This window comes from Aquarana catesbeiana, linkage group LG02, assembly GCF_042186555.1.
Source record: "Aquarana catesbeiana isolate 2022-GZ linkage group LG02, ASM4218655v1, whole genome shotgun sequence".
Lineage (NCBI taxonomy): Eukaryota > Metazoa > Chordata > Amphibia > Anura > Ranidae > Aquarana > Aquarana catesbeiana.
This window is the reverse complement of record NC_133325.1, coordinates 330,277,035-330,302,958: the sequence shown is the minus strand read 5'-3', so window position 1 is coordinate 330,302,958 and position 25,924 is coordinate 330,277,035. Positions and strand designations below refer to the sequence as shown.

Here is a 25,924-nt window from a genome sequence, read left to right as displayed (position 1 = left end):
TTTGGTTTTGGGTTCAAATAAGCTTTTTATAAAAATTTACCACAGTACAGGTTTTTTTAGAAGGCTATTTGAAAGCTTGAACAAACTTCCTTTCAGTACACACTGATTACAAAATATACATAGGCAGATAGAACATGTTATCCTCGTGTCTCAATTTCTCAATTCTTCACAGTCCCCCCTGCCCCAAAGCACCCACCCCCCATGTTGAGGCCTGGTATGGTTTAGGAGGGGGATGCTTGCTGCCCCCCCTTTCCTGACCTGCCAGGCCACTTGCTCAGATAATAGATTTTGGGGGGCCCACACGGTTTTTTTCTTAATTTTTTTCAAAAGCCGGGAGATGGCAATTGCAACCGTGAGTCATTTAAAATGTGATTTGACTTGTTTATTTTTCTTTAAAAATGTCATGTTTGCTGCAGCATGTTCTATATATGCTATATATGTGCCACTTTACAGGCAGACTAAGGGGACCCCCCAAGAACTATATTTAAAGGAATATTTCCCATAGACTTCAATTGGGTTCGGGTTAGAACATTTCCCCTGTTCGGGAGTTCTGCTGCGAACCCGAACAGGGGGGCGTTCGGCCCATCTCTACCCAACACCAAGTTCACTATATGGACCACCTATGTATTTATACATGTTGATCATATCCCTCCTTTATCTCCTCTTCTCAAGAGAGAATAAATTCAGCTCCTCTAATCTTTCCTCATAGCTGAGCTCTGCCATGCCTCTTATCAGTTTGGTTGCCCTTCTCTGCACTTTCTCCAGTTCCCCAATATCCTTTTTGTGAACTGGTGCCCAAAACTGAACTGCATATTCCTGCATATTCCAGATGGAGCAAAATTATATTTTTCTCTCTGGAGTCTATACCTCTCTTAATATAAAATAGTATAAAATAAATATTCCAGTATATATAACATGGTTTGTAGATGCTATAATTTTTGCGAAAACCAATCAATATACAGTTATTGGGATTTTTTACCAAAAATATGTAGCAGAATGCATATTGGCCTAAATTTATGAATAAATGTGATCTTTCAATTTTTTTATATGATATGTTTTAAAGGAGAAAGTCAAAAAAATTTTTTTTTTTCAAAATTGTTGTTTTTTTTTGTTTATAGTGCAATTAAAAAAAAAAAACCCAGTGGTGATCAAATACCACCAAAAGAAAGCTCTATTTGTGGGGAAAAATGACATAAATTTCATTTGGGTACAGCATTGCATGACCACATAATTAGTAATGCAGTAAACTACCACAGTGCCATATCACAAAAAAAATGGCCTGGTCATAAAATTGTGATAGGTACATGCATTGTGTCTTTGGGATATCCAGGCCTATGTATGCACTCATACCGTGGTACATTTAATGGTGCTGATGGTACCAGGACCGAGACTTCAGACAATCATGATCAGGAAACAAAAGGACAGACTTTTCACTTTATTCGGAGAATGAAAAGCCCTATGAAAAATATATAGAGTAAACCAAGGTCTACTTATATAAATATTGTTAAAGGCATACATGAGTTTCCAGAAAGTATCTAATGCCTAAAGTGCATTTTTACGTTATTACACCCCAAATAAGCTATCACAGCTTGTTAAAAGCAGTCTGCCTTGCAGTTCTCAGATGAAAAATAGTATATTTACATTAGCAAGCAACACTCTGGGTGTAAATTCAGTCAAGAATAAAATGCTGTTACGTGCAAACATCTCCCTAGCTGGTGCAAGGGTAATGGAGCATACAGTATACATATCTACAAATAGCTAAGAGTCAGAGGAGATCTGTGCATTTCAGCAAATCTTAGATAATATCGCTCTAGAACATATGAAAAGATGCTATTTTTGTACTAAATTATATTGCATTTTTAATACATGCATTCATATTAAACCATATAAAGTCATACAGAGCTGACTGACTGCCTTGTTCATTTTAGACTTGCTCTATGTAGCTAAAAACTGAATTTCTCATTGTCAGTTCCTATATATGGTATGTTATTATGTAATAGAATGGAAAGAGACAGTGTACTAACATAAACTGATCCATAGAAAAGCAAATGTGCAAAATCACAGGTGCTAAATTAAATTTAGAATCATTTTTCAGTACATTGACATTTTTTTCTTTAATGTTTGCATGTAAGCTGCTGTGCCTAAGAACCAAAGATATAATTTAAAGAAACACTGGAATAGCTTTGAGAGAAAATGAAATTGTTGGCCAATCCTATAAGCTTAAAGGTGTTGATTTACTAAAAAAATGTGACTGTTCACTTAGCAAGGGAGTTTGCACTCTGCAAAGGAACTTTCCCCAGAGCTTAGAGAAAGAGATGATGCTCTTCTGACTTCCAACATCCAATCATGTGTAAGCTAAATTTGAATTTGATTAGGTATTCTCTGTAAAGGAAAATTGCACCACATTCACTAAGCTCTGAGGAAGATTGCCTTGCAAATGAACTGCCTATTTGTCTTCAAGAAATCAACCCCAAATAGTCAGTCTACCAAAAAACTGATACTTAAAGTGGTTGTAAAGGCACAAGGTTTTTTACCTTCATGCATTTGTATACATGAGGGTAAAAAACCTTCTGTGTGCAGCAGACCCCCCCATACTTACCTGAACCCCCTCTTGATCCAGCAGTATCCATGAGAGCCTTGCCTCTCTGGGGACTCACACTCCTGATTGGCTTTTGGCAGCAGTGGGAGCCATGGGCTCCCGTTGCTATCAATCACAGCCCTTGAGCCAATCAGGACAAGGCGAGGACGGGACCAAGCCATGGCTCCATGTGTAAATTGTACACACAGAGCCGCTGGTCAGGAGTGTGCCTGCTTGGGTGCCCCCAAAGCACGCTGCTTGCTTTGGGGGCAGAAGGTAGGAGCCAGTGGTGCCGGCGTGGGACCCAAGAAGAGGAGAATATGGGCTGCTCTGTTTAACCACTTGCTTACTGGGCACTTAAACCCCCCTCCTGCCCAGACCAATTTTCAGCTTTCAGCGCTGTCACACTTTGAATGGCAATTGCGTGGTCATACAACACTGTACCCAAATGAAATTTTTTGCATTTTTTTCCCACAAATAGAGCTTTCTTTTGGTGGTATTTAATCACAGCTGGGATTTTTATTTTTTGCTAAACAAACAAAAAAAGATGGAAAATTTTGAAAAAATAAATAAATCGTGTTTTCATAGTTTGTTATAAAATTTTGCAAACAGGTAATTTTTCTCCTTCATTGATATGCGCTGATGAGGCGGCACTGATGGGCACGGATAGACACAGTTAAGGCGGCACTGATAGGCACAGTTAAGGCGGCACTGATAGGCACAGTTAAGGCAGCACTGATGGGGACAGATAAGGCGGTACTGATGGGCACAGATAAGGCAGCACTGATGGCCACTGATGGGTGCTGATGGGTGGCATGGATGGGTGGCATGGATAGGTGGCACTGATGGGCACTGATAGGTACCACTGATGGGGGACAGTGATGGGCGGCACTGATGGGGGCACTGATGGGTGGCACTGATGGGCAGTGATGGGTGGCACTGATGGGCACTTATGGGCACTGGTAGGTGACACTGATGGGCACTGATAGGTGGCACTGATGTGCAGCACTGTTGTGGCACTGATGTGGGCGCTGATGGGTGGCACTGTGGGCACTGATGGGTGGCACTGTGGGCACTGATGGATGGCACTGTGGGCACTGATGGGTGACACTGGGGGGCACTGGTAGGTGGCACTGCTGCCTATTGCTGTGTCACTGGAAGGGGGCACAAATGATCGCCGTGATCGGGACTGATGTCCCTCTCACGGCCGCCGGTGAACAGCTTTCTTTTCCTGCTCACGCTGTCAGCGCGAGGAGAAAAAATAGCCGATTACTGGCTCTGTTTACATCACATGATCAGCTGTCATTGGCTGACAGCTGATCATGTGGTAAGGGGTCGGGACGACCCCTTACTCTGATCTGTGATCAGGCGAGTCTCATAGACTCGCTGATCACCGAGCGCACCGCGCGCACCCTGCAGGGGCGCGCAGGCAGTTCGTGCACGGGACGGCGTCAATAGACGTCATCCCGGCAATGTAGGTCTGCGCTGTTGCCGTCATTTGGCAATAGCGTGGATCTGAAGAGGTTAAAACCACTGCATAGTGCAGTAAGTAAAAAAAAAAAAAAGCTTTAATATCGCTTTAAAGTACACTATATGGCAAAAGGTATATGGACACCCCTCCAAATAATTCAGTGGTTCAAAGCCAGGTCCATAAAGGCATGAGTCAATGAGTTTGTGTAAAGGTACTCAAGTGGCTTACACAAAGCCCTGACCTCCAGTCTATTGAACACATTCAGGATAATTAAGAACGTGTTTAACATTAGTATCTGATGTCACAATGTTGTTTTGGCTGAATGGGAAAAAAATTCCCCCTAGACACATTCCAAAATTTGAAGATTGTTATAATAGCAAGGTGGTAGGAGGTTAACTTGGGGTCTTGCAGTTTTTTTTTTTTTGGATTGTCCAAAAAGCTCTTATAGGTGTGATGGTTAGTTGTTCACAAACTTTTGGCCTTTAGTGTATACGTACACACAAATACTGAAATAAACATATATGCTTTCACATAGTAAAGTAATTTCAAAAGTAATTTTCAGTATATCAAAATTTGCAGCATTCAGTTAAATAATACCTAGTGAATGTCCTTGTTCAGGCATTTCAAACTATAGGGTGACAGTGGTCTGTGTCACTCCCAAAATGTATATCACTATTTTCATTCTGTCACCTGCATTCCCAATGTCTTTTATACAAGTGGCTGTGCTGACACAAATTACACAGATATGCACCATTGTTAAACAACCCTTAGAAATGATACGCAGCAGTTGTTGAAGTGCTTGCATGTAGACAGAAAACTGTTGCAGGAATTAGGCTGATATATATCAAAGATGAAAAAAGTGGTGAAAACAGCATTTTGTTTAAAAAATGGCAATTGTTTATGATAGACAATATCATAGGTACAGTATGGTCACAATCTAGAACATCATTAAACCACTTCTAAATATTCAGCCATAATCTATGAAGTGATTTGTAGTGATTTACTAAAGGAAAATAGGCTTTTCACGTTGTAAGGTAAGTTGTGGTTTGTAAGGAAATATTCCCCAAGCTTAGTGAATGAAGAATGAAGGGTTCTGTAGAGTGCAGACAATGCCTCTATAAAATAAGTCATGCCAACGTTCCAAAAATTCTTGGATAGCCCCTCCACATGCATTCCTTACAGTGTTATTCTCTTTGAAAACAGTGAAGGTAAGTGCACTTCCACCATACAGCATGCCCAATCTGCTCACCTTCTACCTTAGACCCCTTAGGTAATGGAGATCAGGTTCCACTATAGCTGTATATGAAAAGAGGTTAAATCTCCAATTCCATCCAACCAACATACACTCATGAGTTAATAAGGTATCTTCGTCCTGTCACCAGAAGGGTTTCTAACCAGGAGAGCTGCTACATGTGAGCTGCCATGTTTATTATCTACTCTGTCTAGGTGTGAGAAACACGTAGAGAATTGCTTTCCAAGAATCTCTGGTGTGTTGGCAAAAATAATTTTTGCACGTTATTATATGCACTTTACATGTTAGAGGTTTGTATGTTTGTGAAGTATGACTTGAACAGTACATTGAGCACTGTGATATTTCTTTTTTGTCTGTGTCATATCTGATAAAAGGAAGATGTGGCATTTGTCATGCTGGTATTGCTGTGAATGTGGAAGAGTGGTGACACACAATCCTTTATTTATTAACAAGCTTGTGATAGACCTCCTTCAAACTAAGAGAGTGTGGGTTTAGGGGAAGTCAAGTGAGCACAGTGTGCATAGTGAAGACACGTTTGAAGCTTGTTCACAGTTTTTTTAATTGAAGATTGCACTATTAGGTCTTTATAAATCCTGAACTATGTTTTGAACTGCTTGAGTTTTGTAAGATGTTCATTGAGTTTTTTTGGACATTTTGGACTTTTTTAGGCAAATTGTCTAAATTTACTGGATATTTTCATTTGTGCTGCACTATTTTGTGGGTTTCTATTATCTGTGTGTGGTATGAATCACATGTTAGTGCTGGCTTGCTAATACCTGGATTTTAGGGATGTAGGCATAATTGACCATACAGCAATCTCTCTCTCTCTCTCTCTCTCTCTCTCTCTCTCTCTCTCTCTCTCTCTCTCTCTCTCTCTCTCTATATATATATATATATATATATATATATCAGCACATTTGGAGTGCTGGAGCAGTAAAGTGTTAAAGGGGCCAAATGACACCTTCTTTAGTTAACATCTGATTAATTACACTTGGTGGTAGGGTTCTAGAGGGTTGGAAAGGGCCGCAAGCCTGTGAGGTCATGGTGAACTGGTAAGGATCATAAAGACACTTCTACTAGTTTACACTGGATGGGAGTGAGGAACAGAAGTGGTGTGTTTTATAGGGTAAGTACTTTTAATGCGCTTTGACCTCTTTCGTCCCCACTGCCTCTCCTAGTGTGTATATATATATATATATATATATATATATATATATATATATATATATATATATATAGAATACATTTATAAAATAGGATAGAAAGAATACAGATTATGGTGTGCTTGTGTGGGAAAAGCAGGACCCAACACTGAGGATTTTCCAGAGGAGGCGGTGCTGCACCAAGCAACAGTTGACAAAGAAAATCTCAGCACAGTCAGGAAGGTTAGTATGGGGCTGGTTAGTGATGATGTATTGCATGCATTTTATAATTATTCTTCTGCTATTTTTGCCAGAGTATATTACTATACACCTAGACGAAAGTAAACTTTCTGCTTTTCTTGACATCATATCTGTTTATTTCTTTGTTTTGGGATGTTGAAGACTATGTAACTAAGCTTTAACTTTCTGTATTGTGATTTTAATACAATACTGTCTAGTCTGAAGATGTATTATATTGAATGTAATTCTTTGTTAAAATACATTATTACATAATTGATTGTATCAGCTTAGTATATAACCTATTTGAAGTAAAATGCTAAGACACAGGGTTATTATGTTACATGGGTGAAATGTGACAGTGCCATATAATTGGCTTTGCTTGGTTAATCTATTGACTGCTCCATTTGGTTGAATGATGGTTTTTGTTAATTAAACAAGAGAGGAGTCTGATAGAAAAGACTATAGTGGGTGTGCCACATCGCAATAAATTGTCAAAGCAAAAAGGGGGGACCCCTAGGATGGGACTTTGAAAGCACTACCACAATGAGTAGAAAATAAGTATAAATGTAGAAATTTTATTCAAAAGAACATATAAAAAAAACACATGTAATTATAACATAAATGTGGATACAATTTTAAAACCATCAATGAAAGATAGATATTTTTTCCTGAACCAGACGCGTTTCAGAAAAATCCTTTCCTTCACCAGGGTTCTTACAGAGAAAGTAATATCTAAAGAATAACAAAATGCAAGATGATTAGTAATCTGTATATCTACAACCAGTCTGTGATATAAACATTTCCATACATACACTTCACTTACACTTTGTTCATTGACAATGACATATAAGTATCCACAAAATTAAAACTGTGAATTTAACAACCTCACGCATGGCTCCCCACGTGCATCATTCCAATGGTCAATTTTAAATATCCAAGATGGTTTAGGGGTATGCTGAAGGGGTTTAGGGATATGCTGTCCCCCTTCAGCATACCCCTAAACCATCTTGGATATTTAACCGTTAAAATGTTTGCTAAATGCTAAATGTTTTATTAGTATGCCTTAGCTAACATTGCACAATTGTGTATCTCCACTAAAGTCTGCTTATCCTAACCAAATACATTGTTTTATTTCATTTGTTTCTGCAAAACTCTTTATTTGACTCAAGAACATCTTTTGTTTCATGGTAAAAACTTGAATGAAAAAGCAGATTATTCCTTGTACAAGGTTTGAGAGATCTCCCATTGTATTAAAGAACATTAAAACAGTTCTAGCTCTCATATAACTAAAATATAACAGTGAATGGGTCAACAGAGGAAGGTCTTTTAAAGAAATATTTTGTGTAACAATAATAAAAGATGAACATTCGTCACATGCATTATTATATGGAATTGTGGCCATCATCTGTAGTAATGCAAATTCATTGTTTGTCCTTGTTCAGTTCGAAATTCAAAGTGTAACACACAAAATTGTAGCATATACTGTATATTGTATGTATATATGTAGTATCTAATATGGATACATTTGATTTATGTTATGTGAGGTAAACTGGGTCCCAATTAACTTCAGCTACCTTGCCAAAGCTGTGTAAAGCCTTTCTCAATTTCTACAACTTCTAAGATAATGACTAGTGGCTGCAGTCTGTGCCCACACTGATTGGGCTCCTCGTCGTGATGCCAACATGCTGCCTGATGCAGTCTTTTGTATTCTGAGAGGACCCACCCCCACCCCCCCACTGAACAGTCAATAGGAATTCACCCCCAAGCAGTATTATTGACACCCAAAAAAAGGATGCTCCTCCATTGCAGGAATAGAAGATAGAAGACTGGGAACATATCATGCCACATGACTATAGATTTGGGTATGTATTTTGGACATTTAGAATAGCTTTTTTCTTTCAACTAATCCTATTAGTTGAAGTGATGTGGGGCAAGGGTTTGGGGGATAGGGGAATGCCTAGTTTTACAGCTCCACTCCAATCAAAACATATTTATATATTTACTTTCTTTTGGATAGGCTTGGGAAGAGTACCGGTAAATACTTCCTTCAAGCCTGTATTGCTGTCGTGACCCTACTGGGGACACTTCACCTCAATTCATCTCAATTACTGTCACTGTGATAGTCTGTGACATAGGACAATAAATAAAGGGATACAGTATCACTGGACAGGAAGACATCATTATTGCAACAGAGGTTATAACCCTTTCCCCCATTTTATTGAAAAAAAGGGTTTTTTTCCCAGTCTATGTCCATGCTAGAGAGTTTCAAACCATGTGAATGGGCTTCAAATATGTATGTGCATATGGTGTTTGAGCGTAAATGCATTCTACTGGCCATGATATTAGTTTATTCTTGCCATCGGAATATATTTCCATGCATTGGCATGAACCCACGAACATGCATATTTCTCAAAAGCTCCTCTCAGGACACATCTTTGGTGGGAATTTTTTTCTGCTTGTAAATGCTCCTCTTCAAAAATGCCTATAAACACCTATGTGTGCATGGCCACATAGGCTAACATAGAGGTGTTTTTACAGACCAAACAAAATGCTAAATGCCTGTATAAACAGTGTTTTTATGCTCCATGTGCATGAGGCCTTATACCTACACTATGTTACCAAAAGTATTGGGACGCCTGCCTTTACACAGACATGAACTTTAATGGCATCCCATCCTTAGTCTGTAGGGTTCAATATTGAGTTGGCCTACCCTTTGCAACTATAACAGCTTTACCTCTTCTGGGAAGGCTGTCTACAAGGTTTAGGAGTGTGTCTATGGGAATCTTTAACCATTTTTCCAGAAGCGCATTTGTGAGGTCAGGCATTAATGTGGACAAGAAGGCCTGGCTCACAGTCTCCGCTCTAATTCATACCAAAGATGTTTTATCGGGTTGAGGTCAGGACTCTGTGCAGGCCAGTCAAGTTCCTCCACCCCAAACTCGCTCACCCATGCCTTTGTGGACCCTGTTTGGTGCACTGGTCCAAATAATTTGGTGGAGGTGGGATTATGGTGTGGGGTCGTTTTTCAGGGGTTGGGCTTGACCCCTTAGTTCCAGTGAAGGGAACTCTTAAGGCATGAGCATACCATGACATTTTGTACAATTTCATGCTCCCAACTTTGTGGGAACAGTTTGGGGATGGCCCCTTCCTGTTAAAACATGACTGCACACCAGTGCACAAAGCAAGGTCCATAAAGACATAGATAAGAGAGTTTGGGGTGGAGGAACTTGACTGGCCTGCACAGAGTTCTGACCTCAACCCGATAGAACACCTCTGGGATGAATAAGAGCTGAGGCTGCGAGCTAGGCCTTCTCATCCAACATCAGTGCCTGACCTCACAAATGCGCTTCTGGAAGAATGATCAAACATTCCCATAGACACACTCCTAAACCTTGTGGACAACCTTCCCAGAAGAGTTGAAGCTGTTATAGCTTATTGTTGTCGGAAATTCCGACCGTGTGTGGGCTCCATCACACATTTTCCATCGGAATTTCCGACACACAAAGCTTGAGAGCTTGCTATAAAATTTTCCGACAACAAAATCCATTGTCCGAAATTCAGATCGTGTGTACACAAATCCGACACACAAAGTGCCATGCATGCTCAGAATAAATTAAGAGACGAAAGCTATTGGCTACTGCCCCATTTATAGACCCGACATATGTGTTTTACGTCACCACGTTCAGAACGATCGGATTTTCTGACAACTTTGTGTGATCGTGTGTATGCAAGACAAGTTTAAGCCAACATCCGTCGGAAAACATCCATGGATTTTGTTGTCGGATTGTCCGATCAATGTCCGACCGTGTGTACGGGGCATTAGACTGGGATGCCATTAAAGTCCATGTGCGTGTAAAGGCAGGCATCCCAATACTTTGGTAATATAGTGTATGTGGTATATCAGTCTTTTCTCCAAGCACAACGTATGTTTTCTGTACATACAGCACATGGTATATACAGTGCATCCTACAAAGAATTTTTTTTGTCTTATTATTTTTATTTAAGACACTCACTCAAAACACATGCCCACTGATCTGGATAGTAACTACAACCACACATATAATAAAAAAGAATATTTGTTCATTCCTCCTCTGTTTCCTGACCACATCTGAAAGGAGAAGAAAACAGGGTTAGGATTTTCTAAAGGCCTTTTCAGATCACTGCAACAGTGAACCAAGAAAGATTCATGCAGGCTGTTTTTTGGTGTGTGGTTCCCTTCAGAAAATGATACAGGAGGCACCAGTGTTAAAGTGGCATTTAAACCAAAAACTAAATTGTAGTAAGTTAAGCTTAATTATTATATGTGTTGACTGCATTACTTTTATTTATTTTTTTAGACTTTTTTCATTTGTTTTTGGCAGTAAGCCTGTTATTTTTCAACTTTAACAGACCAAGCTGTCCAGACAAAATAACACTTATGTCACGTACACACGATCGGACTTACGGCATACTTGGTCCGGCGTACTGGATTTCGTCGGACAATTCGATCGTGTGTGGGCTCCAGCAGACTTTGTTTTCTCAAAAGTTTGACGGACTTAGATTTGAAACATGTTTCCAATCTGTCCGACGGATTTGAGTCCGGTCGAAAAGTCCGCTCGTCTGTATGCTAGTCCGACGGACAAAAACCAACGCTAGGGCAGCTATTGGCTACTGGCTATGAACTTCCTTGTTTTAGTCCGGTCGTACGTCATCACGTACGAATCCGTCAGACTTTGGTTGATCGTGTGTAGGCAAGTCCGTTCATTCGGAAAGTCCGTCGTAAAGTCCGTAGAAAAGTACACCGGACAAAGTCTGCCGTAAAGTCCGATCGTGTGTACGTGGCATTGAAAGGTTGAGACAAAACATTCAACACCAACAGGAGTTCTTACAACGATCAGCTTTTATTCATTTATGTAAAGCTCGTATTCTGTAACTATAAAGTGTTAGCTGGAGTTAAGCTTCAGTTTGTTAGTCAAGTCCATCTAAATCTGCTATTCTAACATTATCCTCTCCCCAGACTGACAATGCTGCAGTCCACAGGTGTCTTCTTTACTACTTCATCCAGAATGCAAACACCCTAAAACAGGAATTGTGTTACTGGCTGGATCACCAGGTGGAATAAAGAAATAAGCCTAAAAAAAACCCAAATACAGCCACCACATCTAAGAATTGACAAGCTGCAATATCTTACATTTTTTAGGGGGGCTTAATACCTCTTCAACTATAATTTACTTTAATAATCCCCATATAAGCAGCACACATTTTGGTTGTGAATAATTAATTATTTTTTTATTTATTTAATTTTTAATAGGTAACTCTACAGGATTTAGAACAAAAGCACCCTCATTTGGAAGAACTCATAACAGCAGCACAAAATCTGAAAAACAAAACAAGCAACCCAGAAGCTCGAGCAGTGGTAACAGATCGCAGTAAGTGCTCCATATTGCTTATAACAGCAGGAAACTTTGAAAGCTGTTTTGCCATGGTCCTATGTGCTCATACCTGCTGGGACTTGATATTGAAAGGTATATGGGCTGATATTAAAGCGGTAGTTAACTCTGCTCAATTTTTTTTTTTTTTAGGGGCCCCCAGGTGGGTTTTGCCATAATGTTAGTATGCACAGCATATTAATGCATTATGGCAGACGTACCTGTCAAATGGTGAGCTTAAGTGCTGCGATGTGATCGATCTGGTGAGCCCCCATTGCTTCCATTTTCACCCAGTCTTTCTTCTGGGTTCTGTGCCTTCGGCCGTTTGAATTACCGGACTGCGATGACGTCACTTCCGCACGACCATGGCACAGATCTGGGGCCCTAAAAGTTCACTGTTGGGCATGCGCAGATCAGTGTACATGACGACTGACAAGCAGGAGGAAGCATTTATGACAGAAGAGACCGGTAGGGTCTCCTGATCTGAGGATGATTTTTGTTTCCACCAGCAGAGGCTTTTTAGTGAGGATAGCTGTTGGGGAAATGGGAAAACCGTGTTAATATGGTTTTCTCTCTGTTAGTTCAGCAATTTGAAGTGACCAACAGCCAACTACTCTCTAGCATCTATAGGCACTTTATGAATGATGTTATCGGCAAGACCTCGGTACCTGTGTATCTTAGTACACACTGTGTTATACACATTTGAAAGCAGGATGCAAGGAGTAACTGCCTAATGTACACTATATATTAGTAAAATTACAAAAATTATTGTTAAATTATCATTTTATTTTATTTTTTCAAATATTTAGTGTAAAATACACACTTGCTAATTTTATATGTGACTGCAGCAGAGGAAAAGATTAGGTTAAGGATTAAAGAATGTTTAGATGGTTGATTTGTTTATCTCTTCCTGTTACAGAGTATCAGTCATCTCTTATGTAAACAATGGCGTAAAACATGCCTAAAGCATTGTTAAATAGGGTAAACTGTTTTGCCTCTTTGTATTGGCGTGATAGTACCTGTTAGTACTGAAGAATCCTGTAATGCTGTGAGAAGCAGCAATATACTGAATCCAAGGGTAAAACCTAAATACGTTTATTTTCAGGAAAGTCACTACACCAAAACCAGTATTTTAGCTATATTGGACACTTTTGCATAATGCTCTGTATTTTACATTACCCAAGCATACAACACACTAGAGTCTTTGTACCCTATCAGCTAATTAAGAGATGACTGATTCTCTTTCATTTGCATTCATTTTGAATTGAATATTTATGTTACCAATTTCAGCTACTTCAAGAATCAACTTTTAAAAAGGTAACAAAACTCTATTGGCTGTGACTAATAAAATAATCCCTAAATGAATAAATAACCTGTCCATAATGACTCAGGGGATCGTTATTGACCTGTGTTTAGAATTTGCAAACATTAAAACTGAACTCCAAGAATGTTTTTTTTTTCCATGCAGTGGGGCTGTGCCCACACTGCATGGGTTAACTGCTCATTTTGTGACGGGGTGAGCACAAAGGTTATACTCATCTAATCCACTGATCCTCCGGAAAACTGCCCTCCCTCATGTCAAGTGGTGGACTGTTTCTGCTGTCCTTACATCCAGAGCTGGTCTATGGCTGTGATGATGTCAGGAACAGTCCACTGCATAAGACCGGGGGGGGGGGGGCAGGAGCAGCAGGGACTGGTCTTGCTCTGGGAGGATCAACAGGTTAGTTAAGTTCATCTCTGCTCTGCAATCCCCTAGATCAGGTGTCCCAAATTGGTGGCCCTCCAGCTGTTGAGAAACTACAAGTCCCATGAGGCACGGGCAAGACTGACAGTTACAAGCATGACTTCCACAGGCAGGGGCATGATGGGACTTGTAGTTTTGCAACAACTGGAGGGCCACCAGTTTGAGACCCCTGCCCTAGATAAAAGTGACCAGTTAACCTATGCAATGGGGCTCACTGCATGGTGAAAAAAATCCCAGAATTCTGCTTTAAGAAGAGTAATTTTCCATAAGCAATACATATGCCAGATTTTTGTAAGCACTTTGGTATTAATGGGTATAAAGAGGAAGGTTAATGTTATTTTAATATCTCTACCCCAGTGATTTGACAACAATTCACACCTATCAATGTGGACAATTAACATTTGCCCCAGACTTAAAGTGGTTGTAAAACCTTACATAACAGTTGAAGTGACTGGGCCCAGGTGATACACAGAGATGAAATGAATCCTCCTACATAAGTTGCACCTACAGTATATACAGTGGGGACGGAAAGTATCCAGACCCCCTTAAATTTTTCACTCTTTGTTATATTGCAGCCATTTGCTAAAATCATTTAAGTTCATTTTTTTCCTCATTAATGTACACACAGCACCCCATATTGACAGAAAAACACAGAATTGTTGACATTTTTGCAGATCTATTAAAAAAGAAAAACTGAAATATCACATGGTCCTAAGTATTCAGACCCTTTGCTGTAACACTCATATATTTAACTAAGGTGCTGTCCATTTTTTCTGATCATCCTTGAGATGGTTCTATACCTTCATTTGAGTCCACTGTGTTTGATTATACTGATTGGACTTGATTAGGAAAGCCACACACCTGTCTATATAAGACCTTACAGCTCACAGTGCATGTCAGAGCAAATGAGAATCATGAGGTAAAAAGAACTGCCTGAAGAGCTCAGAGACAGAATTGTGGCAAGGCACAGATCCGGCCAAGGTTACAAAAAAATTTCTGTTGCACTTAAGGTTCCTAAGAGCACAATGGCCTCTATAATCCTTAAATGGAAGACGTTTGGGATGACCAGAACCCTTCCTAGAGCTGGCCGTCCGGCCAAACTGAGCTATTGGGGGAGAAGAGCCTTGGTGAGAGAGGTAAAGAAGAATGCAAAGATCACTGTGGCTGAGCTCCAGAGATGCAGTCGGGAGATGGGAGAAAGTTGTAGAAACTCAACCATCACTGCAGCCCTCCACCAGTCGGAGCTTTATGGCAGAGTGGCTCGACAGAAGCCTCTCCTCAGTGCAAGACACATGAAAGCCCGCATGCAGTTTGCTAAAAAACACCTGAAGGACTCCAAGATGGTGAAAAATAAGATTCTCTGGTCTGATGCAGTATGTGTGGAGAAAACCAGGCACTGCTCATCATCTGTCCAATACAGTCCCAACAGTGAAGCATGGTGGTGGCAGCATCATGCTGTGGGGGTGTTTTTCAGCTGCAGGGACAGGACAACTGGTTGCAATTGAGGGAAAGATGAATGCGGCCAAGTACAGGGATATCCTGGACGAAAACCTTCTCCAGAGTGCTCAGGACCTCAGACTGGGCCCAAGGTTTACCTTCCAACAAGACAATGACCCTAAGCACACAGCTAAAATAACAAAGGAGTGGCTTCACAACAACTCCGTGACTGTTCTTGAATGGCCCATCCAGAGCCCTGACTTAAACCCAAGTGAGCATCTCTGGAGAGACCTAAAAATGGCTGTCCACCAACGTTTACCATCCAACCTGACAGAACTGGAGAGGATCTGCAAGGAGGAATGGCAGAGGATCCCCAAATCCAGGTGTGAAAAACTTGTTGCATCTTTCCCAAAAAGACTCACGGCTGCATTAGATCAAAGGGTGCTTCTACTAAATACCGAGCAAAGGGTCTGAATACTTAGGACCATGTGATATTTCAGTTTTTTTTTTTAATAAATCTGCAAAAATGTCAATAATTCTGTATTTTTCTGCCAATATGGGGTGCTGTGTGTACATTAATGATGAAAAAAATGAACTTAAATGATTTTAGCAAATGGCTGCAATATAACAAAGAGTGAAAATTGTAAGGGGGTCTGAATACTTTCTGTCCCCACTGTACCTGAACATTTCTCTTCTCTGCATCCATTCAAAGTCCAGAATGTATAAAGCTTATCTAAGCTGTCAGAAAAAAGGGGGAAAATCACTGAAATGACATTCTGCAGAGCTTAGTGAGTGATGATTGGAAGTAAGAGAGACACCCCCTTCATACAGCACACAGGAACAGAGCTGAGGCTGTCAATCTGCAGGAGGTCCCTCCCCTGTCACCTTTTTTTCTCTTGGTGTCAGGAGAACTTGAAAAGTGACTCATGCAGATAGCAGAGGAACAAATCAGCAGACAGAAATTAAACTTTGTGCTCTGGATTGAGAAACACTATAGCGGGATATGCTTTGTTCATATTTCATGTCTGAGGTTTACAACCACCTTATAGCACCATGATGATTTAATTATGTAATTAGAACAAGGTAGTTTCACAAACTATCACACCTACTGTCATGTTCTTGGACAATCAGCATTAATCTTGACGCATTCCATGGTAATTGGATTTAGGTGACTGGGTTACCCATATAACTACTGCATTAACACTGCAATATGTTCCTGAGATTCATTAGAAGTGAGAAAGTTACTTGAATGAGTGCTACCTCTTCAAAAATGAGAAAAAGTCCACTTGAATGTGCTAGCTATGCTATTACCTGGATAAATTAACACCTTCAAAGACATATAGTTGATGTAAATAAAGATTTAAGACACTACAGGGCTTATTTAACCACTTCAGCCCCGGAAGGATTTGCCCCCTTCCTGACCAGGCCATTTTTTGCGATTTGGCACTGCGTTGTTTTAACTTATAATTGCGCGGTCATGCGACGTTGTACCCAAACACATTATTCCTCAGTTTAGGTTGATATGTATTCTTCTACATATTTTTGGTAAAAAAATCGCAATAAGAGTATATTGATTGGTTTGCGCAAAAGTTATAGCGTCTACAAAATAGGGGATAGATTTATGTCATTTTTATTATTATTTTTTTTTACTAGTAATGGCGGCTGTCTGTGATTTTTATCGGGACTGCGATATTGCGGCAGTCAGCTCGGACACTTTTGACACTATTTTGGGACCATTGGCATTTATACAGTGCTCAGAGCTAAAAAGAAGCCACTGATTACTGTATAAATGTCACTGGCAGGGAAGGGGTTAACACTAGGGGGCAATCAAGGGGATAACTGTGTTCCCTGGGTGAGTTCTAACTGTAGGGTGGTGGGACTGAGTAGGGGATGAGAGAGATCGGTGTTCATACTTGGTATAAACACACGATCTGTCTCCTCTCCCCGGAGAGAACTGGGATTTGTGTGTTTATAAACAGAGTTCCCGGTTCTCGCTCTGTCACAAGAGATTGCTGGTGCCCAGCAGTCATCGCACCTGCTGGACACGCGCATCAGGACCAGGGACACGTGCTGGGTGCGCATGCGCCTGCTGTCATGTCTTAAAGGAGCGACGTACAGCTACGCCAATTTGCCCAGCCGAGCCAACCTGCCACAGTATAACTGCAGTGGCTGGTCAGCTAGTGGTTAAAGGGTAAGTTCACCTTTGAACACTTTATTTTTTCTAAATTCCAGCTCCCCTATGCACCAATATAGAATTCATGTACTTTTTTGCAAAAATATCAAAGCTTTCCATTAAAGCTACAGTCATTGACTTTTCTTGTCCTAATCCACTTTTCTAGATGTTTCCATTAGTAATGTCTTCTTCCTGATCAGACTTTAGGTCCTGACACAGGAAGGAGTTGACCAGCTGATCTCATTAGCACACACCCTGCATCATCCACCCTCCCATTCCCAGGTGCACTTTTTTTTAAATGAAATTCAATCAATCCGTGATCACCTTTCTCACTAAATACACAATATACAATCAGATTGTATAGTGTATGGTCATGTTTATGCACCTAAAATTACTAGTTGCGCTTTCAGTTCCATTAACTGTTAATGGCACACCAAACACAGAAGCAAACACACATTTTGACATGTGAAAAAATGCAATAGCTGCAAAATGCACAGTAAAAAACACACAACCCACAAAATGTCCTATTAACCACATGTAGTGCAGCCAATTGAAATCAACAGGCTGCCCTATGCGTATCACAGGAAAAACAAGACACAAATGTGCACTCCCACTATGCCAGATGTGAATGGGCCCTGAAAGTGAAATTGGTGCCATAACACAAGAACAAAGAGGCTCCATTTACATCTGTGCATTTTTAGAAATGCGCTGCAACAAAAATCACAGTAAAAACGCACCAAGCTCCACTCTAAAAAATAGTTTTGAGGCTTCTTTGGGGTGATTGCTGTGTGTAGGGCAGCCCATTGAGGTGGATGGGCTGCCCTATGTGTGATGAGTAAAAACTCCTCCCCCCTCGCTAAAAAAAAAAAAAAACACACGTGGGAATTGGAGATCGGGGAATTGAAGTTGTGAATGGGGCTTGACAGCTGAGTGTTTTTGTCCACTCCCTCCTATGTACTTGTATAAAGATGGCCATACACTATGCAATCTGATTGTGTATTTAGTGAGAAGGGTGATCACAGATTGATTGCATTTCATTTAAAAAACATGCAGCTGGGAATGGGAGGGTGCTAAGGAGTTAAGCTGGTCAACTCCTTCCTGTGTCATGACCTACAGTCTGCCCAGGAAGAAGACATTACTAATGGAAACGTCTGGAAACATGGATTAGGACAAAAAGAGTAAGTGAATATAGATTTAATGGAAAGCTTTGATATTTTTGCAAAAAAAGTACACAAATGCTATATTGGTGCGTAGAGCTGGAAATTTAGAGAAAAAAAAGTGTACAAAGGTGACCTTACCCTTTAACAATATAGTCCAATGGTAGGCTGGTTAGCAACTTGCTGATCACAATATGAATATATGTACATTGCAGTTTGCAAGCGGTTTACTGGGTTATGGCTCAAAGCTATCAACCATAACCCAGTATTTATTTTTTCAGCCGGCGGTTGGCTTTCTCATGAAAACAGTCCAAGTGGCTCATGAGCCACTGGGACGTGTTCAAAAGCGGCAGCCCCCCCTCCTCCTGCTGCTTGCCATTGTCTCACGGGCTTACCGTTTTTACCAGCGTGTCCAAGAAATGATCCGATAGTGCGGCCGGCTTGTCACAAAGGTGATAAAAGACTAGATCATCTTTGATCGCCTCTATGACCTTGGAGGACCAGACCAGGGTGGAATTAAACTTTTTTTTATTTTTAAGCAAAAGATCAAAAACAGATTTTTTTTGATCTTTTGCTTTTAAAGGTAAAGGAGAGACTTGGGGACTTTTTGACCCCAGATCTCCCCATAAAAAGGATATAAATCAACTCCACTGTTTGAAGAGACTTTAGTGCTTATGTTATTACATTGCAGCACACTATTTATTTCTCTGCTTTGGTTAACTTTGTGTCTAACAGTGTGCATTTTCCTGCTTTTTCCCACCAAAATATATTTCAAAATTCATTTTGACAACTTTCTGTCTTTATTGTTTTACATAGCATCTTTAGCAATTCTGTCAGAACATTAGATTTGGTACCTGTTTTTATTTGAGGATGCTTTAAATAAGTATAACAGTTTTTTGATCACCATCTCCTGAGCCATTTCTTCTATCTACTTCATGTCTGCAAAATGTAAAGTGCTGCTGTGTGCAGTTAAAGCCATCTCCACCATATCTTGCAATAGGTAAAATGACAGCAAAACAGAACAAATGTCAGTTTTATGGTCATCGGAGTGCTGAGGCTATTAAATGGTGCGCTATAACTGTGTCGTTTTTGCAGCTACATCATTAAACTGACAGTTGTTTTAGCAGTCAAATGATACCATAGTAACTCTGTTATATTGCCTCTCAAAACCTGAGAATTATATTTGTTGCACGGTTATTGTTTCTTATCATACAGAATATAGTAAATTTTAAAGTGATGTATTAGCGTGTTTCAGAAAACTTATATGACAATGCTTTTGGGGTTACGTGGCTATAAAGAACAACACATTTGGTAAAAATATCTCAATATGTGCTATTAAAATGCTTCATAAAACACAATGAAAAAGTCAAATTAATTATAATGAATTAGATAGTCTCCAGATGTATGGGCTGAATATGTTTCTATGAGTAGTTAAGAGCATGTCGGAAACAGTTATGCAATACTGGTTATATGGCAAACCATTTAAATGGGCTTTCAATTTTAAATTCTGGGACTGTTCACTAAAAATGTAGCTTTATATGTGACTAGTGCTAGTGTACTAGTAAAGTATATGTGCCTTGTAATTGTGGTTTAGCAAAAAATGAAAGCTGTGATTTGCTACTGATTTTATTCTGTTCTGGCTGTTACACTATCAGCTATAATGTTAAATTTGTGGGTAAAATAGAAAGAAAAATAGGAATAATTATCCAAAGCAAAGCAGATGACAACTAGATGTTATAAAATGTTACCACTGTAAAGATGTATGCTCAAAATCCTATTTGCTTTAATAACAGAGAACTCCAATGAGCAACTTTTATGTTCTGATACTTAACTATTGGCCAAACCTTCCCAACTTTTCTCCCCTCACAAAACTCTTATCCATTCTGCAGGAATATCAGCTAATCATATAATGTGTCTGGAAAGGTACAACTTCCTGGTATTTTATTGAGTGGTAAACATGTTTTTAAAATAAAACATTACACTTTATTGTATAAACAGATTTGCGCTGGAGTGCACTGATGTCATGAGTGATGAACAGTTTATACATTTGGAATACACCTTGATGCATGGATATTTACATACAGTACATATGTGCACTATCAAAAAATACATTTGTGTTTTCTATCCTCTTTGCCCACATAGAGAAGCCATAGGTTGGAGGCTATGTAAAGTACATAAGATACACTATGTGCAGGAGATCCCATTAATAAGCTGGCTGTTGTCATCTTCAGAAAGGATGAGCTCAAGTTCCAGTCTGAACACAAGTTCGGATTATACTTTGGCTATTTGGGCATTTGTTGAAACCTGGGCTTTTAGCCCATTTGGAGGGAGCCAAACATCATATATAGTATCAGTATTTCTACTTTAATATCTATGACAGCTTCCTATCTGTCAATGGCTGCTAAGGACATCCTTAACAACCAGTGACTTCACTTGGCCCCATTTATTTACTAGTTGGAAATCCCCAGCCATATAAACAAAGGGTGTGCATATATGGAAGGAGTGCCAGACCAAAAAATAAGAGTCCAAATTCATTTATTGATGTTGTGTTAAATGACAGCCAACATGTTTTGGGGGTCAAAGGAACTCCCCCTTCATCAGGGTTTCAGTTAAAAATGAGAACCTTGATTGGACTCAAAAGAAGGCTTTTCTGTTTTAATCTGTGCAGGGAAGTTGATTGCTGGATTAGGATTCCTGACCAGCAGTATCTGCATCAGCAGTCAAAATTATTTTGCCATGACATCTAATTTTTGTTCCCTCATTTATACAGTCATAATAGAGAAGAAATTGACACCATTTAAACAGTAAGGGCTCATTTACACTTTCTTCGGGTTCAACACTGTTTTTGTTTTGCTTTGCTTCGGCTTCTCTTCAAAAATTATACCCCATGTAGCTTTAGTGGTACTTCAAAGCATCTTCAAAGCCTCCATAGAAGTCTATGACAAAGCTCGCTTGAAGCCCCACTGAAGCCCCACCAAAGCCCCACCGAAGCCTCATCAAAGCCCCACGAAGCCCCACCGAAGCCCCACCGAAGCCCCACCGAAGCCCCACCAAAGCCCCACCAAAGGCTCATCGAAGCACCAAGCAAAAGCAAGGTTTAAATAGGATTGTAAGCTAACCATTTTATTTCATGACAGGGGCTTTGACTGGCGTTTAGAGAGCTTTAACAAAGCGTGTCCGAAGTCATGTTTTGAAGCAAGTGTAAACTAGCTCTAAGGGCCGGTGTAGATAGGCTTTGTGTCAGATAATCCTTTTTGCAGCTGAACTTAGTGTAGCTCTGATGTATGAGTTTGAAGGCAAAACACAGCAAAAGGCTACAGTTGAACTCTCTTGCCTGTAATGTAAATACATATGAAAAATACATGCTGTACCCAAAGAAATGCAACACATAGCAGGTCAAATGCAGCTTCAGAACGGTCATCCACACTACACCATTGAGGTAAATGGAAATGTTATGACCTGTGTTTGATGTTCTTTTCTAACACACATCAAACATGGGAAAACAATGCCTGTCTACATTCCCATAATTATTTAATTCATTTATATAACTGTTCAGGTAAACATGTCTGAGCTGTGTATGCTATGGTAAGCATTACCAAACAATTCTGTCAAAAGAGACAAGTCCTAGGCCTCATTCACAAAAGTGTACACCTGTGCCTTCTTGCGTGGGCAAACACTATCCTCTCATGGGCCAATGCTATAATATACCTGCGTGAACAAGGTCTAAGGCCTAACTCTAGCTAAATATTTTCACTTTTAATTGTTGATAGAGTGGGGGAAGTGTTAAAGCAGATCTCCAGGCTTGTAGCCAAATTTACATATGAAATGCAGGTATTGGTTCTGAGATTCACACAAATTTCCCACACAGCAACCCTGGCTGAAAAGACAGAAGACCATTTTCTCTGTTGCAGTTAAAGTGGTTGTAAACCCTTACAACACACTTTTTGCTACAGGTAAGCCTATAATAAGGCTTACCTGTAGCTACCCTGGATATCTCCTAAACCTGAATGGTTTAGGAGATATCCCCTATATTTGCATGTGCTTACGTCATTGGCACATGCACACTGAAACAAACTGCACGTACCTGCCTTTGCTTCAGTTAGACTGTGCCATTACTGGCGGCTCCCGTGAGCATGTGCGGGAGTGACGTCATCACGGCTCCGGCCAATCACAACGCCAGAGCCCGAGATACTCGGAAGTAACTCCGGGAGCTCATTATGCCTTTGTCTTGCTGTTTTTTTTTGTTTGTTTTTTTTTGGGTTTACCACTTTAAGTAACATTTAAAGATCTCCCAGTCTGTGACTGGGCAGTGAAAGTAAAAGTAGCAGACTGATCCGTTCATCTCTTCTCCAGTCTTTTCTTTCCTCCTATCAGCATGCTCCTTGCACTGTAGGACAACTGATTGCTCCTTGTGCTGCTTTTCTCTCCCCCAGTCTGGACTGTGCTGTATAGTGGGCTACAAGAGGCTGATACAAGGTCAAATAATGGCACTTGCATTTGAAAAAAATGTATTTAATGATGTATTAATGAATACAAATTTACATGAATTTGTGTCTTCATGTCTGCCTGTCTGCAGCTTTAATTTTTTTGAGAAATTCCTATCCTGATGAAGTCTGTACAATACATTAACCAGGATGGGAGGGCATAAACAGTATTAAAAACATTGTCAGAAGTTTCAGCCTTTGCTCTTGCTGTTAAAATTTTATTTTTTTGAGTCCACACCTTCTTCGGGATAAAGAGCACAAATAATAGATCTCCCATTTTACAAAAGTTGATTGTTAAATCTTGAGGATTTATCATAGAGGTCAATGCCTAGGAACGTATATACCCCCTGTGAGAAACTGGCAATAATGATGATGTGCCAGATTCCTGGTGTCAAAAGCACACATGTATAAAATCTTGCAGTCTCTAGAGGGGTGGATTGATAGTAACAGTCCTACAGTGGGCTATATAATAATAATTTGCTCCTATAGTAGGTATATTAATAATAATATGCTCCTATAAACAAACACTGATGACTTGTAAACATGTAGACTAAAGCTGTCAATTCTGACAGTGTACAACATGTGCAACAAATGGGCAATTGTACAACATGTGAATTACAAATGGCAATAATCATAATACTCTGGCAATGAAAATAACAGTGACTATAAATATAGCTCATGTTCCACCCATCTTTACCCTTTGCTTCAGGCCTCTAGTAGGTTGTAGTTTTCACATTCCTATGGCCATACATGTCCTCAGTTGCTACAGATATTTGTTGGAGGACGAAAGAAAACATTTGGCATCTCCTTATGGCTCTGCCCTCTTTTGTAGTGCCGCCTCACCACTATGGCTTCTGGGTGACTGGAATAGGAATGCTGACATTGTGCCAGAGGGAACTTTTGTCAACTTGGAGACCCAGTAAAATTGTTGCTTAGCTGAAATTTGTGGCAAAAATCTACAGGGTTCTCAGCTATTATTATATTATTATACAGTATTTATATAGCATTGACAGTTTGCGTAGCACTTTACAACAGTAGGGCAGACAGAACAATTACAATACAATTCAATACAAAAGGAATTAGAGGGCCCTGCTCATTAGAGCTTACAATCTAGGAAAAGTGGTGAACTTCACCAGTACCATTACTATTTTCCCTGTAATGCCCCGTACACACGGTCGGACTTTGTTCGGACATTCCGACAACAAAATGCTAGGATTTTTTCCGACGGATGTTGGCTCAAACTTGTCTTGCATACACACGGTCACACAAAGTTGTCGGAAAATCCGATCGTTCTGAACGTGGTGACGTAAAACACGTATGTTGGGACTATAAACGGGGCAGTGGCCAATAGCTTTCATCTCTTTATTTATTCTGAGCATGCGTGGCACTTTGTGCGTCGGATTTGTGTACACACGATCGGAATTTCCGACAACGGATTTTGTTGTCGGAAAATTTTATATCCTGCTCTCAAACTTTGTGTGTCGGAAAATCCAATGGAAAATGTGTGATTGAGCTTACACACGGTCGGAATTTCCTACAACAAGGTCCTATCACACATTTTCCGTCGGAAAATCCGACCGTGTGTACGGGGCATAAGGGTACTTTAGGATTTTCCATAATTTCTATAGGTATTTATTGTAATTATTCTTTGATAATGATGACAACCTCTAATGATTATTTTGAGTTAATTAACTACTTAAGGACCGGAAGGTTTTACCCGCATTAATGACCAGGCCTTTTTTTGCGATATGGCACTGCTTTAACTGACAATTGTACCCAAATAAAATTGATGTCCTTTTTTCCCCACAAATAGAGCCTTCTTTTAGTGGTATTTGATCACCTCTGCGTTTTTTATTTTTTGCGCTAGAAACTAAAAAAGACCGACAATTTTGAAAAAAAAACATTTTCTGTCTGCTATAAAACACATCCAATAAACAATTTTTAAAAATCAAATGTCTTCATCAATTTAGGCCAATATGTATTCTGCTACATATTTTTGGTAAAAAAATCCCCATAAGCAAATATGTATTGGTTTGCGCAAAGGTTATAGTGGCTAAAAAATAGGGGATAGATTCTTTTTACTAGTAATGGCAGCGGTCAGCGATTTTTAGCAGGAATTGCGACATTGCAGCGGACAGATTGGACACCTAACTGACAGTGATCAGTGCTAAAATTATGCACTGACACTGTATAAATGACACTGGCAGGGAAGGGGTTAACCTGTGGGGCGATCAAGGGATTAACTGTGTTCCCTGTTTGTGCTTTCTTACTGTGCGGGGATAGGCTTACTGCATGGACACAGTGATCCGTGTTTCTGATTAGCAGGAACACAAGATCACAGTGTCCATGCTTGACAGAATGGCGGTGTGCCTTGTCTACCTCTCTGGGTACGATCGATGGGTTCCAGCGGATATCACGTCCCCCGGATCCACTGATTGGGCCCCCCTGTGGCAACAATTATACATTTACCATTTATACATTTATCCGTTTTTTGGTGAAGGTTTCAAGTATCTTCTTTTTCCATCTCTAAATTAAAATTATGCTCAATAGGGTCACTATGAGCATGTGACCATTATCCTTCACACGTTTTGCCAAATGTGTGCTAATGCAGATTACTGAAATGTGGGAAGTCTGTGTAGCTTGTCACAGACATTTCCTCCTAGCAATGTAATTAGAAAATGTTGCTCTTTATTATGATAAGGATTGATAGCAGACCCACTCTTCCCCATAACTCATACAACATCAGTATAAACACACTGCAAATTTTTATAAAATATTAGGAACCAACTGAAACCCAACTTTGGAGTCTTTGTTGGGAGGCTTGTGCACTTTTGAGAA

General features: G+C 39.9%; 1 protein-coding gene across 2 annotated transcripts in view; it reads left to right on the top strand.

Annotated features, from left to right (window-relative positions):
- DMD (dystrophin) overlaps nucleotides 1-25,924 on the top strand; it is a 3,507,873-nt gene that overhangs the window by 2,378,312 nt on the left and 1,103,637 nt on the right. For both annotated transcript variants that reach the window (XM_073614841.1, XM_073614839.1), the window contains one exon: nucleotides 11,974-12,091. In XM_073614841.1, the coding sequence (XP_073470942.1) occupies nucleotides 11,974-12,091 (118 nt within the window). The remainder of the gene's footprint in view (nucleotides 1-11,973; nucleotides 12,092-25,924) is intronic.